Source organism: Exophiala xenobiotica (genome assembly GCF_000835505.1).
Source record: "Exophiala xenobiotica strain CBS 118157 unplaced genomic scaffold supercont1.6, whole genome shotgun sequence".
NCBI lineage: Eukaryota > Fungi > Ascomycota > Eurotiomycetes > Chaetothyriales > Herpotrichiellaceae > Exophiala > Exophiala xenobiotica.
Window position 1 is genome coordinate 3,307,551 of NW_013562489.1, and position 17,255 is coordinate 3,324,805.

A 17,255-nucleotide genomic window follows, 5' to 3' on the forward strand; every position below is an offset into this window, starting at 1 on the left:
TGTTGCTGACAAGGCTGAGCACCCTGATCAACCCCCGACCCGCCTGGAAGAGGCTGACCTCCTGGGTCCCTGTTTTGGGATGGGCGTTAGGTTCCAGTGAACTCAGTTTCTGGCCCAGGGCTCGGCTATACTTTCTAGTAGGTAGGTGACAGCCTTTACTTGCCTTGCCTTTACTTACCTTGAACCTGTACTGAGACTGCTCTTGACGTTCACTTATTGTTAAGACTAAAAGGTAGCTCCTCACGGTTCGGTTTCTTACACCACTATACACATTTCAATTCCCTGGAGTTAATAACAAGTATGCGAGTTCCTCTCGTCAAATTCGACAACGGGACTTGATGGCGGCCGCTAATGACTCGAGACAAACTGGGGACGATCCCAACATCTGGGTGGTAGCATGCTGCTGATACCCTCAGCGGGCCTGTAGCAAAACCCTCTCACGTTGTTTGAGATTGTGGTCTGTCTATCCTTTTTCTTGGTCGTTCACTCGCACGCGATTTATCTACACTATCGTCAAGCGTCCTCAAGCCTCTGATAACAGGCTCGCTTACCTTCGGTACCCCTCATGATCAGGCAGCAATACTTACAGTACCCCTCCACAGCCTCACCGGTGGTAGCGATGACTGACTCCAGCTAAGTCAAACTTCTCTTCTCACCATCCTTCGATCCTAAAATTCCGATCTTCCCTTTCCAAAATCTCCCGATCGAAGTCGGCATTATGTCAGCCACCCGGCACAACAAAATTTCAGGAAACAAGGAGAGCAACTATCAGTCAGTCAGACCACGTCAGGCTTTTCGAATCCCAAAGAATAAGCGCTTGGTCGTCTGCTGCGATGGTACGACAGACGACCGCAATAGAAAGGAACCTGTGACCAACGTTGCGAGAATTGAGCGATTCATCGCAGCCGAAGACAACGAGGGCAAACAAAAAATTACTCACTATCTCACAGGCGTGGGTACAGCAGATGACTTGCTAGCTCATCACGTTGACCAAGCTGTTGCTTCAAGTAAGGTCATCAACGTGTCTCAAGCAACCTCCCGTGACAAGGCTGACAATTGCAGCAATTGGTGAACGGATCTGCCAAGCTCTCGAATTTCTCGCAACGCATTACTGCCCAGGTGATGAAATCTATCTCATCGGTTTCTCTCGCGGCGCCTTCACTACTCGTTGTGTAGCTCAGTGGCTTCACGATCTCGGCCTGTTCGCGCCCAATTGGGAAGGCTCTACTCATCACGATTTGAAGAGGTTGTACGAAACTTGGATCAGAGCAAATCAAGCGGGTAAACGAATCGACTTCGGCGACAAAGTCGTCTGCCTGCACAAGGACGTTTCAGTACGGGCTTGTGCGGTCTGGGACACCGTTGCGGAAGTCCGGAATTGGTACTTGACCAAGAAGCCCCAACAGCTGGGAAGTCAAGTAACACCAAATATCCGATATGCTATCCAGGCACTGTCGCTGGACGAAGAAAGAATCAATTTCCCCGCCGAGGTGTGGAAACAGTACGATCCCCAGAGGCAAACGCTTCGCCAATGCTGGTTCAGAGGCTTTCACTCTGATGTGGGTGGCGGCAAGGGTGACAATTCAGATAACAACTTTGCTAACCTGACATTAATCTGGATGTGCAGCGAACTTGCCAAAACTGGCCTCCGCTTCGACTTCCAGTCGGATGACTGGGACATGCTCGAAAAAGTTCTCCTTCACCCAATGTACACGCAAATCAAGACCACAACTCTGGATAAGAAGTATAAGGCATACCTACCGAATGCAGTGCAAAGCGCTGACCGGAGATCCGACCTCCCCAACTCGCGCACTCTTGGATGGAAAGCCGGTGGTCTTCCTCAGGGCCAAGTCAGAGCTATCAAGCGAAGGCCTGGTCACGGATCAAACGAGACAATCCATTGGAGCGTTTCTCATATGGCTAGTGATATCCTGTTCTGTCAAAAATGCCCCAAGCTCGAAGGCATCAAGCGCGGACCGGAGGTACATCAAAGGCGATATTGGTGGAAGATCCAGGAAGCGAATGTGGAGTTACCGCAGGAGCGCATCAGTGCCGAAGAGCTGTTCATACTAGCAAAGCTTCGATTACCAGAGCTCATTGAAGAGCTGTACAAACATGAAGGGCCAGCCACAGAGGACGCAGTCCAAGTCAAATCTGATCACGAACTGAAAGGTGTGGAGGCGAGGCAAATTCGAGAGCTAAATCAAAGAGTCAATTCTATGACTTTGAACAAGGAGGGGCCGTATAAGAGGACGAATTTCCCAGACAATCCAAGACATGTCCCGACATGGGATGCCAATCACAGACGCATCGAACATCTACCCGTAAGGCGGAGTCCCCACCAGGAAGGTCAGTCGTCGTCTGATGACGGATCCGACCAAGGAGAGCCGCATTGGAGCTCTCAGGTGAGGGTGGACAGGAAGAGTGAAGCTATGAAGAGGCGATATGGAGACTTGCGGAACGTCAGACGCTAAGTGGTATACGACCAGGTACGCGTGCTGACCTTGGATGATAAACGCAACGCATTCAAGGTTTACAGCATTGAGAAAGGTAAGCGCCGTTATTATTCTTTTCGGATCAGTCCGGTGGCCGCTGCTGGCCGCTATGCGACGGCGCGTCCAGCTCTGGAACATTACTCCCCTCCAATTCTGGCATGTAATGAGCCCAATCCAATGCCCCGGGTCCTTCAACTCGACTATTCATCAACGGCTGATCTGCTTCCGTAGGTTTCTCTGACGCAACGCCTGCGGGCGTGTCTCGGATATTGTTCCCTTCCTGGTATTTTTCGAGGAGACTGATGGTAGCATGTGCTTGTATCGTCTCCTGGCAGTTGAGCCGTATACTGTACAGACCCTAAGAGCTCGGGCTTTTCGTGGTGGCCACCGAGTGGGAGTTCTGCACCTTGAGTAGTATCTTTGATTTCAGAATTTTGCCGAGTCTTGCGTTGCCTTTTGACGTAATACCACCATAATGCCCCCAGTATGATCAGTACCACGCCTCCGACAACCCCTCCAACAATGCCCCCTATCGCTCCACCCGAGAAACCTGATCCCGAAGATGAGCCTAACGGTGAGCTTGAAGATGAAGATGAAGATGAAGATGAATATGAGCCTGACGGTGAGCCTGACGCCGAGCTTGACGTCGTGCCTGTGCCACCACTAGCGGTTGAGCTCGCACTTGAGATTAGAGCTGGGCGACTTTGCTTGGGTTGAGCAAGTGATGTCTCCCTTGTTGACGCCGGAAGCATGATATTTATTGAATAGATCACAGATAGTGCTATTGGTACTAGACGTCTGTATATTGAAGTCACCCCCGACGTCAGTAACCCTTGGGAACGAGACACTATGCCCTCAGTCAGCAGATAACATTAAATCAAAGCCTGATCTGAGAAGGGCCCATCTGACATACCTATCAAACGTTCCGCCCAGAAATAATGCTCCGATCACAGTCTGAAGCTGCGGAAATCCATCAATCGCGTCGAGCCTGATGTTCTTCCCGATGTACAACCCGCCACCAACCTGCGACAAGGAGGGAAAAAGACAGAGTGCTTAAAAAAGGGGAATCAGCCACCTCTAATGTGCCGCCTATCCCGGTCAAGGCTGCCATGTCCAGACTCTCGAGAAGGTTACGAGAAATTCCCATGGACCCGGAGCCTTTAGGCAGCGATGGTCGAGAAAGGCCGCCCATGTCGTTAAAACCGAAATCCTCCCCTTCCTCGAGGTCGGCAAAGGAGACCACCAGATTAGCCGCATTAATCGAGAACGTCGCCCATTTAATGTTTTTCACGCCGTTCAGGTTAACGTTTGCAAGATATGGATTGTTATCGCCTTCGATACTAGTTAGAGTAGTCGGCGCGAATCCGCTTAAACTGTTCAGCTGAGCATTGTTAATGTAGATATATTTCAGTTTCGAGACTCCTTTTGCAAAATTGAGCCCTTGTAGAGCAGGAAGACAGTCCCAGTGGATGCTGCTAACATCGGTAAGCGAATCGAACTGAAGGGTTGACATGATGGTGAGGCCATATAGCCCAAATGTGCCGGTAATCGTGTTAAGCTGGTCGGAGGTAATCGCTGTCAGTAGTCTAGCGTCTCTGCAGGTCAAGTCTCCATTGGTCTCCTGTATGCCGTCTAATGCTATCTGCCCTGACGCCGAGGAGTTGATGGTAACGTCTCCATTGTAAGTTTGTCAGCTCGCAATCTGCTGGGCGTCTGAGTTCGAATTGATGGTAATCGAGGGTCCAACACACGTTGAATGTGCTGGAGGGATATTAATAAATCTGTTGTCTGCCCTGGTTATACTGACACGGGCTCTTGCATCTCTTCAAGGTAATAAGGCAAGGCGCCCCCCCCGGAACCGCGACTCGGAAGGATTTGGGCTCATACCAAGGATTAACTTGGCTAGAACAGGGCCCAAGGCAGCGTACTCAGGGTGCATGATTGCGTGACCAAGCGCTATCAGGATGCTCTACCTAGAATATCGGTACAATTCTGTGAAGGCGGATTGTCAAGAGGAGGCATGATCGAATGGTTGGCAAGATAAATTGTGATACTTGCGCGCAAGCGCACTCACCTTTCGAGGTACTCGTGCAATTGAACCGACGATCAAACAGCGTTTTGATAACCACGCTGAGCACGTTGTGTCGAACAGCTGCTTAGATGCGAGTCGTCAATCAACAGGACCGCCGGGATGACCAGCTTCTCAACTCGCTCGGAAGGATGGAGCTCGCAAGCCACGACTCAGCATTGCGCAGACACTCCTGAGAAGCGGAAGAAAGGTCTGAACACGGACATCAGGCTGAAGCGATAGCTTTAATATCGATCGTCGGCGCATCCTAGCATTTCGAGGTTCGATCTAGATTTTGCGGCAAATGCTCAAATATTTGCTCCGACCATTCAGCTGTAGGTAAAAATACCATAGACTGGTACTCTCCAAAAGAAAGCCAGCGGCCAACGTCAGTCGGGCGTCGATAGGCGTAGGTCTATCCAGTTCCAGGCTGTATGTTATGCCCAAAGGAGCAAGGCCTGCATCAGCTAGTTTCAGAACCAACCTAGGCTCTTTGTGTGTTCATGTTGGAGCGCACGCATGGAGATAAGTGAGTTCGATCAGGTCACATCGCTCGGCTTAGGCGAGAATACGAACCGGTACACTGATTTACTAGAGAATGCCAACAAAATTAAATCGTTTCCGTGTTAGAGATGATTGAGGTAGGAAAATGATAAGAAAGTTGCATACCAAGACTTTAATGTTTGCCATTTACCTACGAAAGAGATACTAGTACTCAATGGTGGATCTTGATCTCTTCAAACTCTACTAACAAGGCGGATAAAGAATGGCCAAAAGTCACCCTACATTTGATAGCCCTTGGAAAGACCAGCGCCCAGCCAAGTGAATCATTGGCTCCAATGCTGTTCAGAAGAGCCCGACCGAGCAGCGACGCCCTCAGACTCGGGATTGTTGTCTCATTTACGTGCAGACGACGAGTTCACAGCTTTCTGTTCGACTTACAGCCAAGCTGAAGCTCTCGGCAGTGCCACAGCAGCCAACACAAGCACCCAGTCCACCAGCCAGCACCCGTCTCCTGGAGGCACTGTCGAAGTCCATTTTCCCGAGGATATCTGATGGCCGGGCTTCGATATTAAGCTTAGGATTGGGTTCCAGCCCAGCGCTTCGCCGTTTCAGAGGGAAGAGGTCAAGAAGACCGCGGTCGAGTGGTGCATATACGCAAATGTCCGGTTCATCTGGATCGACACTGGAAGCTTCAAACCGGGGCCACCATTCCCTTTCTCAGACTACACACATCTCCCAGACGCCGTGGAGACAGAAAAGCCGTGCGAAATTGTAATTGTAATCGACTTCCACCCGGATAAGGGCAATTGGTCGTTGGTGGGAAATAAGTGCGCTCCGATGGCGGAAAAAGGCAAGACGACGAGAAATCCTGCGAGGGTTCAGCCCGGTAAGAGCGCAAATTTCAGAAGACGAACCATATTACATGAGTTCGGCCACGCACTTGGCCTCACCCATGAGCACTCAACGTCTGGCCGGCTATGAACCTCACGTTCCCTTTGCAGTGGAACAAACAGGTCGTGTACGACGAGCACGCACAAGACAAGGAAGGTTGGTCCCGGCGCAAGGTGGACTTGAACATCTTCGCACTGGCCACGGGCTGTCGGTTACGGCACGGTTTCTTCGATCCTGATTCGAATGCTGTACCCTATTCCAAAGAGGTGGACCTTCAATGGAGTGGGACAAAAATGAACTACGAGCTCTCGAAGGAAGATAAGATATGCATAGCGAAGGCGTATCCGTGAGATCCTTCCAGAGATGTCGATTGGACGTCGTATACTGGCAATGTACGGTGGGTCTGAGTCGATACTGTTTGATCCAACATTTCTCCGTTTCATACCGTGCGGAAGATGCTTGATCAGTAGCGGCAGCAGCTGTTGACACATTGGTATCGAATGATCCACCGATACACGGCTCAAGAACATACACTCCGGGATATTATTCTAACTTATCGAATCATTCCCCGCCATTTTTGGGTGTTCCACGTAGTCGGAAAGGCATAATTCCGTGTTCTTTGGTCGTTTATTGTTACCAGGAGTCGTCAGGATGTGACTGCAGGCCAGATCGCTGCCTGACGAGGCGCATTTCGACCAGGTAGGATATTTGCCTCTCCCGCGCGACGTGCTTTACGTAGGCTCTCCGCCAGACGAACAGCGCCGATTAATGTGGTGTTCCTAATACCTAGGTTGTGTAGATAAGGTTTGTGAGTATGATATTGCTACATCTCGAGCGATAATAAAGTTAAAGGTAAGGTAAGTCCTAGTAAACAACTTCATAGGACAGTGCATGCCAATGCTGCCAATAGAAAGGGGCCGACACGCGCTTTTTAGTGCCAAACCTCGCCTCCCTCCATCATATTTTAACTAACCAGCGCGCGGGTCGCTGACTTTTAACCCTGTGTCACGCAACAAGCTGAAGCAGAGCAATCTCATAGTGGACGCACCCCAGCGATACTATCGACCATCCCTCTACCTCCAGCCGAACGAAGGGACAGAAGACTACGAGCCGAAATATGAAGCCTTGTCCCTATTGGGCTCGCCACTTGTGCCTAGAACTACTGAGGCCGTGCCTATAAGTGCCTAAGCAGTAACCATCACGTGTGTTGGCTTTTAACAGCCACCATTTGCCTTTCAAGGGTTGCCCACAAAAGAGCTACCAAAGGAGCTCCACTATTCGCTTCGAGCGGATAAACACACCAGCAGCCAACTATGACCTCAAGCTCCACGCTCATTTCGGAGGTGGCTTGATGGCGCCCTGTCACTGTGCCTGTTGGCATATGCCATATGTACCCCTGTCCCCACCATGGACACAACATTTCAAGATTTTTAGATCAAGGTTTTAGATCTAGGACCCATATGCATTGGAGCTCACGCGATGTAATTTTAAACGGTACGTTATCTACAACAAGCTCCCTTGCCGTGCGCCAAAACCATGTCTTTCTTTTCCAGCCAAGGATTCGCCAATACGGGAGATGCAGCCAAGTGCTCTTCGATGCTGCGCGTGGCCGGCGACTTGTAGCCTGGTGTTGTTGATCTTCTGGTCTCTTCTCTTGCCTTCGTCGTTGGTCTACGCCGAGTCAATATGGGGGGAGAGCGGGAAACGCGATCAGCCGCTTGGGCACAACTTGCCGCGTCAAGCCTTGTCTGTGGTTGAGGAGCACCCTCGTCTTTTCGCCTCAGGTGAACAGTGGAACGGCCTGGAAGCTCAGATTTCGAACAACAATTATCTGCAAAAGTGGAACAAGACCATCTTCGACCGAGCCAACGAGTTCTACGATGAAAGTGTGATCGCTTATCCAGACGATTGCGATGTCAGCGTCGGCTGTACCCTAGAGGTTGCCAGATACATTCAGTTGAGGATCAAGCACTGGGCATATGCGTACATTTTGACCAATGACACCAAATGGGTCGATCGAGCATGGGAGGAGCTTCAACACGCTGCAGGAAACGGCACCGAGTATTTTGGCGTGCCGGGTGATAACTGGAACTCGAGGTAACGGCCTCCAAACGCCCTTCCCGGCAAGCTTCTCACTCGGCACAGACATTTTCTCGATACGGCCGAGTTCACGGCGGCATTTGCCTATGCATACGACTGGCTGTATGATGCATGGACCCCTTCACAGCGTGATGCTATCATGTGGTCAATCATTGAACTGGGACTACAAAAAGGCATCGACTGTTTTGCTGACCAAGGAACTGGTTGGTGGACGGTCGTGCGTGGAAACTGGAATTGTGCGTTGTATTCAGCACCGCTATACCGCCAGAGCTAATCCTGTCCTCAGGTGTGAGCAATGCAGGATTGCTCCTCGGAGCCCTCGCCATTTACAACGAAGATCCAACAGGTACCGCGGCACAAATCCTTCCTGACACGATTGCGAACTCTCAGCAATACTGTGCCCACGCCATCAGCAGCGACGGTACTTGGCTGGAGACGCCTGATTACTGGTCCGTCACCGCCATGCTATCACCTTTCCGTGTGCTCACGTTATCCACAGGTATTTTGGGATCCAGTCTTTTGCTCAAATTGCGGCCGCTCTCATCAGTGCAACTGGCTCCGACCAACAAACTCTCTCGGCAAACCCGGCCGTGGACTTGACCGGCTTGTTCCGTATTTACAGCCAGGGCATGGTTGACAAATTCAACTATGGTGACTGTGGTGTGTATAAACCCTTGAAACTTTCGATTTCCGGGGAACTGGGTGCTGAGTTGTTTACAGGACCAGAAAAGATCACTGCTACTGCCAATCCTCTGATGTTCTATGGCAGACATCTAGGGAGTAAGTGTGCTGCTCAGTCACTTATTTTAAGCACAATGGGGACGCAACATCAGACTAACACCGTGCAGAACCCAGGTGGACCCAATTCCAACGCGATCAAGAAGACGCGGCGGACCCTCTGAGCATGTTCTGGTATGATACAACAACCGCGTCGGGGCAGTGGTCCGATGGCCTTGAGCTGGATCATTACTTCTCTTACGTCAATACTTCATGGGCGTCGATGCGATCAAGCTGGACTGATGACAACGGGTTGTATGTGGCAATGAAGGCTTCGACCCTGATGGGCCATCAAACACGTAAGTCTGAAGACTTTTTCTATCCGGGGATAAAAGCTCTGACATGGTTTGCTTAGATGGGGATCTGGACGCTGGCGACTTTGTTCTCGATGCCCTGGGAGAACGTTGGGCTGGTGACCTATGCCAGAACGACTACAATGGACCTGGATATTTCGAGAGTGAAAACCAAGATAGCCGGCGTTGGTTGTACTATAGGTGTGGCACTGAAGGCCAGAACACCCTCCTCTACAACGGCAGCAACCAACTCGTGAACGGAATCCCAGTGACTACGTTCAACTCGACTGAAAATGGGGGATCCTCGTCGACGCAAAACTCGAGCACGGCCTTCTACATTGCTGATTTAACGTCGTTCTACGAGGCAACTTCCATCAAACGAGGCATCAGATTACTTGACGGGCGCAAAAGAGTCCTGATTCAAGACGAGATTGTCAACGGGGGAGCGTCAAGTCAATGGAGGGTGCACACGAACGCAACCGTCGTGCTGACCGACGACTCGAAGCAAGCTCGTAAGTGGTCCCAATCCAATCATAGTTGCGTCGCTGTTTGATCGGGTCGTTCTGACATGCCTCATCTTCCAGGTCTGACCCTCAACGACAAGACGGTAGTGGCGAAAATCACCTCGCCGGGCGACCTTGTTTTCAAAACCCTACAAGCTGTTCGCGCCCCCTCGGATCCACCCCTTCCTGAAGGAGGCACAGATCTACCTAATACCGGCGTGACGGTCCTTGCAATCGACGTTGCGCAAGGAAACCAGACCGTGTCCGTGGTTTTCACCCCGCAATGGCCGGGTTACACGGCGACAAACACAACTAAGCAGGTTCCGCTAAGTGCTTGGAACTTGACGTCCCACGACACTTATGACACACACAATGAAACCGGCGCACATAATGGCACACACACAGCTAATGGAACTGACACACAAAATGGAACCAGCACACATAATGGAACCGACGGAAAAGTCGAAAACTCTGCACACCGGAAGTCACACATGGACCTCTATGTGCTGAGCGTACTCGTAGCGTTGGGCGCATATCTCTAGCCAACTATATAGACCATGTAATTGTAGTACATCTATATGAAACAGGTGTTGGCACTAACCACGGGGCTAACCGTCGCCACCGTACATACGGAGCTGGAAAATGTGCAATGGCAGCTGAAACAAGGTCTAGACCTTCTTGTCGCTCTTTAATATAGACGCACTACGCGCAACGTCGAGAACAGAGAACAGAGCGTTTTACCACCATCAATTGACACAGAGACCTCAGTTTGACAATCTATGATGAAATTAATGGCCCGATCTCGCAAACCCAACTTTGTCCTATTGATAGTTGATAGACCTGAGATATCAGATCAGTAGTCGATCCACGGTTTTGCAGAGGCCAACAATGGTGAGTGCAGTTTGTAACGTTGACACTTCCTAGCTGCGAGCAGGGTTTTCCAACCCTTCGCGGAATATAGTCTACGGGAACCGTAGTAAAGTAGCGTAGAGGCGCCTGATGGCGCGAAGGTAACGGTAGTATTTCACAGCCAGCTAACAAGCGTGAGGCGAGATCATCTGTGTATTCCTCGGTTATGGCGTTCCAGTGCTGCTGCGGCCACAGTCGGGAGACCCCCAAACTTTTGCCCTGATCGGCGATGCATTCGTCTACGGGCTGCACGACGCCACTGCGCGGCTGCGCCAACTACCCAGTCAATGGCGAGTGCAGGTCTTTGAAGCTGGCGCTGACTATTTAACAACATACAAGTTCTTCAACCCACAATCCCACGTACTCTCGGACGACGACCCAAGGCTCGGATTCCTTGAACAGTGGACGAGGGTTATTAGCCGTCGTGCGACTGCGGATGATCCGGTCATATTCCGGTGCCTCCAACATAACCAGACGGGGAGATGATCAAGCATGATCCTCGGTTGAAAGCAGAGGCTTTGATCGAGCTGGATTGAATGTAAATACCATTTGCCTGATCTAGGATGAAGGTCTTACATTCTTGAATCTAGGAACACAGTGTTTTTCTCCAGGGTCTACGCAGATGACATCTTCTACACCCGTAGACTGTGACAAGAGCGTGACTCATCTGAGTGCCACAACATACCTAGGTAACGTGGCCTGTCACAAAGTTCATTTGTCATATGATTGAAATCTTCAGAAAGAGCCAAGTTGTTGTTGCCGCCAGAGCCGGGCGGACGAGCACAAGCCTATGGGCCTATAGTCCGGCGGCAGACTAGGGGACGACAAGACATATTGATCCATCCTCCTGCCTGGTCAGCCGCGCATGGGCTACCTTCGACCAAAGGGTAGTCTTGTACAGCTTTGTCACAGGAAACGTTCTCCTTTTGGAAGAAGTGCTTTGACTGGTTCTGAGATATATAATTTGAACTACAACACCTGGAGCTAAATCAGCTAATAGCTGAAGTCGACGGCCATGAGGTCGGAATATTCTTAAAGAAATAAGCCATCGCATCTCTCATGGCGCTTTCCATCCGCCTTTCTCACGATGAGGCGACGCCATTTACACCTGGTTCCGCGGTTCTGGGCGTGGTCAAGCTCACCACTCATGAAGAGCAAATCATTGAGTCTTTGGATATCGACTTCAGAGGTCTGACTAAAGTCTTGCTAAACCAGAATTACGGTGATCTTGTAGTCTCCAGAACAGACTATGTTTCTAAGAGCTATCTCTTCAGCCGGCACTTGAGTCTATATGGTGGCGATTCCATTCAATACAAAGGGACCTACGCTTGGCCCTTTGCCTTTCGGATTCCCTTATTTGCAGCTCCTCGAGCTGTAATACCCGGGTCGAAAGAGTCGTTCTTTCCAAAGTACCCATGGAAAGGAGATCTAGCCCTGGATGTTCACCCCCTACCACCGACTATGGTGCAAACTGGCAAATTTGTTTGCACTGTGCAATATGTCCTTGAAGCCACGCTCCTGCAGCGGCCTGCCGCCCCCAACCACCGAAAAAGCAAGGACAATAAGGTACAGGCATCAAAGAGAATATCTGTACAGAACTTGGAAATGCCCTCTCCTACATATTCTGGAAGTGATGTGCCGTATATTATTCATCGTCACAAAATGCCTTCCCCTTCTGCGGAATCCTCACATCGATCCGTCCAACGCCTGCTTCCAATCTTCAGAAAGGGTCTGTGCCCTAAGTCCGAAGTCAATATTCGCTTCTCGGTCTTTCTTCCCAAGAAACTCGAAATAAAAGAGCAGCAATCGCTGTCCATCCCAGTTTCCTGCACAATGGACAGTTCTCCGGCTGGTCAGGAATTATTGTCGTCAGCAGTGGACCGGTGTCCGAATCTTATCATCTACTCCTTCAAACTCACACTAGTTCAGCATACGCATGTGCGAGCAGGATGCCATACCAGCTCATTAAAGAAACGGATCTTCACTCGGAAAGGATCAGGTATCCTATCTATCGCCTATACCAATACATCTGCATCTCAACCGGTGGGGAATACGCCAACTTCATCTGTCAATCTCTGTGATAATGCAGATCTGTCTGTTCCGGCTGGGTTACTGGGCGCTGACTTTTCAACTTACAACATTGCTCGATGTCACAGCCTCGAAGTCTTCTTTTGGATGAAATACGAAAGAAAGAAGCACAAGTTTACTTTACGTGATGTCCCCATCCAAGTTGTACCACAGTATAGCAGTGAGCTTGAGAGGCGGCTGAGTGAGGGCGTGGAGGAAGACGATGTCTACGGGTGCGACCTCGCTGGCATCCAGTGGCGAGACTATACAGGCAGTGCCAGTGGTATGACTTCCGGAGTGGCGGGGATCTCACAAGCTGTGATAGAAGACTCTGGTGGCGATGGCGATGTGATTCCAGCGACTCCACCACCTGCGTACACTGTTTAGCCGTGTATTATTAATAGTGGAAGATGATCGCTCTCCGTGGCCATTGCAAACTGGTGAATCTGATCCCTGGGTCATCGAAAGGTGTAACGATTTTGTTCACAAGCGAATCCAGGGTACCCTCTGAGGCACTTTCAACTCCATCGTCTAACGGAATGCCACACCACAATCAAGCCCGCCACGCTTGCTTTCAACAATGAGAACTGTGCGGTCGACCATGTGCCGGAGTCACAGGCCAACTTCGAAAGGAGACTGAAAGGAGCCTGAAAGCAGAATGGCTAGCAAGAAGCCTGCTGCCACGGAAATCGAACTCCGTGAAACGCACTTACCGCATTGCTGGAGCAGTCAGGCATGCCCCATCCGGGGCCCCATAAGGTTCGAACGACTACAAGACAGCTCAAAGCTCTACGTGCTAAGTGTCGATCAGCTAATAGAAAGAAGCAAGTACGGAGTAGACCTGTGTCTCTTGCAGATGGCTGAGACGGCTACGACGGAGAAGCTCAAACTCGCCCGAAAATCGAGATACATGACATCCACTAGCTCGAAGTGGAGGTGGTGCATCACCTAGCTCATGAATTAAGAGTCTATTCCGGTAGATCATGTGATAGACGACATGATCTGAGTCGGTTTTTGGTTTTGAGTCTTCCAAATGCGGTGAAAGACCTTGTGGGAGTCCTCTTACGCAGGGACTGACCGGCCAGGTGACCAATTCGTCCCCACTACGTCAAGAGCGACCAAGTCCTTGCCCACCTGATCCATCTATTAGTGAGCGAGAGGAGGCCAACTATTCCAAAGGAAGAGTGAATGGGAAATTTGCCTTGCTAATAAGGTATCTCTCCCCCGTGCTCGTCAACCTTCTCCGCAGCTTACCCCTTGCTTCTGAGGACATCACATTGCTTCTCAGTCACAATTGTCGATTCATAATGACTACGAACGAGCCAGGCAATGCTGGTGTGGCCAGTAACATCCAGAACGGCGATCCATCAATGGGAGGAACCAAAGCAAACGACCAGCAAAATGAATATTTGACCCGCTATCAGACAGCCTCCAGCGTGGTCATCCCCCGAGAGGTCTTCGAGTCGATGTATCTCTCTCCCTACACACACAGGCTAGGGCATTTGCGCAGTACTTTTGGGAACCCAACACCGATGTAAGCTATATATGGAGCAAAGAGTCTCTCAGGATGTGTGCGCTGATGGGTGATTCGAGGCCATTGATGGGTTTCTTGATCGCGTCTATGCCGTTGGGATGTAACCTCATGGGCTGGCGAGGCTCTGGTGGTGACGGAGCGGCCATAATGTGAGTATCAAATGTCTACCTTGTACCACCCAGCTTCACCTGCTAAGTACATCAACCTCTGCAGCGGATTGTTCTTTTTCTTTGGTGGAATGCTCCAAGTCCTCGGGTGTGTCTTGGAATGGATCATCGGCAATACCTTTCCCTTCGTCGTTTTCGCCTGCTACGGTGAGTGCAATCGCAAGGAGTCCTTCCGGCAAGTGCTCATCCATTGTGCGATTACTGACTGCCTATTTTCCAAGGTGCCTTCTGGCTGGCAATGGGAGCAACGCTCCAACCCGATTTCAATGCTCAAGCCTACTACACCAAGCAGGCTGATGGAACGTCTCAGTTCTACTCAAGCTTTGGTGAGAATGCAGAATTGCCTTCCTTTATCTGGACGTTTACTGATGTTGCTGTTGATTAGCGTTCTTCTGGATGGTCATGGCCCTTGTGACCTTTTTCTTTCTGGTGGCATCTCTGCGGACTAACATCACGTTTGTCCTGGTGTTTTTCTTCATAGATCTCGCCTTTATCATGCTGATGGCCACTTATTGGACCTTAGCGGAAGGCAAGACGGCTGTCGCTGCAAAGTGTCAAAAGGTGAGTCGATCATGTATCACGACCCGCAGCATTCTGCCAATTTAGATGCCCATGGCCAGTACGTCGCGACAGGAACGCTCTGACATATACGACAGGCTGCTGGAGCTTTCATTTTTGTCTTTTGCGTGTTCGGCTGGTATCTGTTCTTTGCAATGATACTCATGGCGGTGGAATTTCCACTTCGGCTCCCAACTGGAGATCTGAGTACGAGATTCAAAGGGGCCTCAGATAAGAAACAGCCTGATTCTCAGGCTTGAGACAAAGGCGAAGGATCCGCCAGCTATCGTCACCATCTTTTGCACGAACGGATTTGCCAACCTTCAAAGTCTTACAGCAAATATGTGTATGTGGAGATTCAAAGCTGGCCGTTACTATCAGGAAGGCCGAAATGGTTTTCACTATGTGTCTGTCTACGACCATAATGACATTGGGATTGAAATTCTGGGTGAAGGATGACCTTAATCAGGGCATCGGACCGTCTTTCCTCATCTTTGGTAGTCAATTCGATGTTTACTTGGATTTCTTCTTACCCAATTTAGGCTACAGTGCATAATCCATATGGACATGAGCATTGTGATCTGATGTAAAATCGAGGATCCGTCTGCACGAGCTCCGCATACTGAGCATCAGCTTCGTGAACGAATTGTCAGCGGCTTATCTCACGATAGATGAGTGGACCGGGAACTCCATCATTGAATGCTGTAAAGACCGGGCTTTGTGACGCCCTTCAGCTTGGGATCGACCATACTCCGGCACGGGCGGGAATTTACCTTGACCCTCTGTTCTCAAACTTCCGTTGAGGCGAGGCCAGCAAAAGTATTTGACGAGTGAGGCCAACTTCGGAAATGGGAGTTGTTGGCTTCACAGACATCGATCAATTTCGGGCGGCTGGTTTCTTTCATCATGGAGGAGAATGACATGACCAGTCTATCTGAGCATCCTAAGCCAACATACGATATGCATCACGACGATTATGACCGAGAAAGCGCACTACGCAGAGTTCGAACAGCCGGAAGCATCTCTATCAGCCCTGAACTCTTTGAAAAGATCTACCTTTCACCGGCGAATCGCGTCTCAAGTAACTTGAGGTCCACTTTGGGCAACCCAACACCTCTGTGAGCAGTTCTTGTGATACATTTGTACTGGGATACTAACACTGATTGAACAGAGCGCTCTGCGGATTCCTGTTGTCGCTTAGTCCTCTTTCGAACGTCCTACTGGGTTGGAGGAAGTCCGGCGGTTCTGGAGCTGCAGAAGTGTAGGTCAAGGCCTGGAGTCGATTCCCTTTCCCCCGTTTCTCTCAAACCAATGGACTGACATCTTGTTCGTACCAAAGGGGTGTGTACTATTTCTTCGGCGGCCTCTTGATGGTCATTGGATCCGTACTAGAGTTCATCCTCGGCAATACTTTTCCTTTCGTTGTCTTTGGCTCATTCGGCGCCTTCTGGCTGAGCTGGGCGGCGACATTGACCCCCTTCTACAACGCCTCGATTGCATACGATCCCACACACCCGGCTGCAAGCTCCACAGACCCCACATTTGCAAGTACTTTCGCATTCTTTCACTTATACATGGGAGCACTGTGTTTCATCTATCTCCTCTGCTCGCTACGGACGAATATCTGCTTCGTCCTGATTTTTGTCGCGCTCGTCCCAGCCTTTTCTCTCATGGCAGCAACCTATTGGCAACTGGCCGAAGGCAACGCCAGCACCGCTCTGACCTGCCAACATGCCGCTGGCGGGCTGGTCTTCGCCGTATGCTTACTGGGCTGGTATCTACTCGCTGCCCAGCTGTTTGCAAGCGTCGACTTTCCCATCAATCTCCCCGTGGGTGACCTCAGCAAGCTAGTCAAAGGTGCCACTGCGAGAGCCGCTGGCCGAGCGGAAAGGGTCAATTCGAAAGAGAACTAGCCTCGGGCTTCAGTTCGGACAGTTGGGTGGAGTATATCAGAGCCGGGGCTGACGGGTGCTGGTGGAGCGGTTGATTTTGACTTATGCCTGTACTGCCGTGTTCTTACGTTGGCTGTGCGTAATAATCTGCCCTACCCCCTTCCGGGGTATAAAAAAGGCAGGCGCAAAATCATGTTATGGTTATTGACCGTCTTCGACATTCTACCCGCTGATCCCGTTCGATCATTCTATGCTGCAGCTACAGTCCGAACGTCCGCTCCTCCTGCGACTCCGCCAAAATCCCTGTTCACGCTTGCGTCGACTTCGGTACTTCAACCAAGACTGATGCGGCTACGGCCACGGCTACGGCTGTCCGCCGGAGGAGCATCACCATGCTACTCAGCACAACCAGTGATTGTTTCAACGTAAATTCAGACCTGGCAGTCCCGGCATACCCGCCGCTACCTTCTCAGCCGGACGGGGCCAACAGATTTATT

The 17,255-nt window shown here is 50.6% G+C and overlaps 8 protein-coding genes across 9 annotated transcripts; 7 read left to right on the forward strand and 1 right to left on the reverse strand.

Moving 5' to 3' along the window:
• Positions 1-718: 718 nt before the first annotated feature.
• PV05_10505 (uncharacterized protein) lies at positions 719-2,474 on the forward strand (the record flags this gene model as incomplete). The annotated part of the gene is made up of 2 exons (XM_013456949.1): positions 719-1,007; positions 1,063-2,474. The coding sequence occupies 2 exons, from the start codon at positions 719-721 to the stop codon at positions 2,472-2,474; spliced, it is 1,701 nt and encodes a 566-aa protein (XP_013312403.1).
• Positions 2,475-3,017: 543 nt separating this feature from the next.
• On the forward strand, positions 3,018-3,365 carry PV05_10506 (uncharacterized protein; the record flags this gene model as incomplete). Its single annotated transcript, XM_013456950.1, has 2 exons — positions 3,018-3,117; positions 3,271-3,365. The coding sequence occupies 2 exons, from the start codon at positions 3,018-3,020 to the stop codon at positions 3,363-3,365; spliced, it is 195 nt and encodes a 64-aa protein (XP_013312404.1).
• On the reverse strand, positions 3,312-4,352 carry PV05_10507 (uncharacterized protein). The gene is made up of 2 exons (XM_013456951.1): positions 3,409-4,352; positions 3,312-3,342 (listed from the first exon to the last, which is right to left on the reverse strand). Exon 1 carries the CDS (start codon positions 4,006-4,008, stop codon positions 3,469-3,471), a length of 540 nt encoding a protein of 179 aa, XP_013312405.1. The 5' UTR covers positions 4,009-4,352; the 3' UTR covers positions 3,312-3,342; positions 3,409-3,468.
• A 1,692-nt stretch (positions 4,353-6,044) lies between these two features.
• Positions 6,045-6,308, forward strand: PV05_10508 (uncharacterized protein; the record flags this gene model as incomplete). The annotated part of the gene is made up of 1 exon (XM_013456952.1): positions 6,045-6,308. One exon carries the CDS (start codon positions 6,045-6,047, stop codon positions 6,306-6,308), a length of 264 nt encoding a protein of 87 aa, XP_013312406.1.
• A 1,101-nt stretch (positions 6,309-7,409) lies between these two features.
• On the forward strand, positions 7,410-10,399 carry PV05_10509. Of its 2 annotated transcripts, XM_013456954.1 has the most exons (8): positions 7,410-8,055; positions 8,104-8,294; positions 8,345-8,507; positions 8,558-8,718; positions 8,779-8,838; positions 8,907-9,134; positions 9,191-9,640; positions 9,713-10,399. In XM_013456954.1, the coding sequence occupies exons 1-8, from the start codon at positions 7,535-7,537 to the stop codon at positions 10,171-10,173; spliced, it is 2,235 nt and encodes a 744-aa protein (XP_013312408.1). In that variant the 5' UTR covers positions 7,410-7,534; the 3' UTR covers positions 10,174-10,399. The 2 variants fall into 2 exon arrangements, with proteins under 2 accessions (XP_013312408.1, XP_013312407.1); XM_013456953.1 differs by having other exon boundaries at positions 7,410-8,294.
• A 1,200-nt stretch (positions 10,400-11,599) lies between these two features.
• On the forward strand, positions 11,600-12,994 carry PV05_10510 (uncharacterized protein; the record flags this gene model as incomplete). The annotated part of the gene is made up of 1 exon (XM_013456955.1): positions 11,600-12,994. The coding sequence occupies one exon, from the start codon at positions 11,600-11,602 to the stop codon at positions 12,992-12,994; it is 1,395 nt and encodes a 464-aa protein (XP_013312409.1).
• Positions 12,995-13,914: 920 nt separating this feature from the next.
• PV05_10511 (uncharacterized protein) lies at positions 13,915-15,126 on the forward strand (the record flags this gene model as incomplete). Its single annotated transcript, XM_013456956.1, has 6 exons — positions 13,915-14,141; positions 14,201-14,290; positions 14,355-14,455; positions 14,530-14,634; positions 14,694-14,869; positions 14,965-15,126. The coding sequence occupies 6 exons, from the start codon at positions 13,915-13,917 to the stop codon at positions 15,124-15,126; spliced, it is 861 nt and encodes a 286-aa protein (XP_013312410.1).
• A 646-nt stretch (positions 15,127-15,772) lies between these two features.
• PV05_10512 (uncharacterized protein) lies at positions 15,773-16,779 on the forward strand (the record flags this gene model as incomplete). Its single annotated transcript, XM_013456957.1, has 3 exons — positions 15,773-15,984; positions 16,038-16,127; positions 16,206-16,779. 3 exons carry the CDS (start codon positions 15,773-15,775, stop codon positions 16,777-16,779), a joined length of 876 nt encoding a protein of 291 aa, XP_013312411.1.
• Between the last annotated feature and the right edge of the window lie 476 nt (positions 16,780-17,255).

Excerpts from the sequence above, each read along its gene's own strand:
- PV05_10507 (XM_013456951.1), bottom strand. The coding sequence starts at position 4,008 with ATGTCAACCCTTCAGTTCGATTCGCTTACCGATGTTAGCAGCATCCAC.
- PV05_10509 (XM_013456954.1), top strand. The coding sequence starts at position 7,535 with ATGCAGCCAAGTGCTCTTCGATGCTGCGCGTGGCCGGCGACTTGTAGC. Across the intron at positions 8,508-8,557 it reads CTGGAGACGCCTGATTACTG|GTATTTTGGGATCCAGTCTT; the intron begins GTCCGTCACCGC and ends CGTTATCCACAG. Across the intron at positions 8,839-8,906 it reads CTATGGCAGACATCTAGGGA|AACCCAGGTGGACCCAATTC; the intron begins GTAAGTGTGCTG and ends AACACCGTGCAG.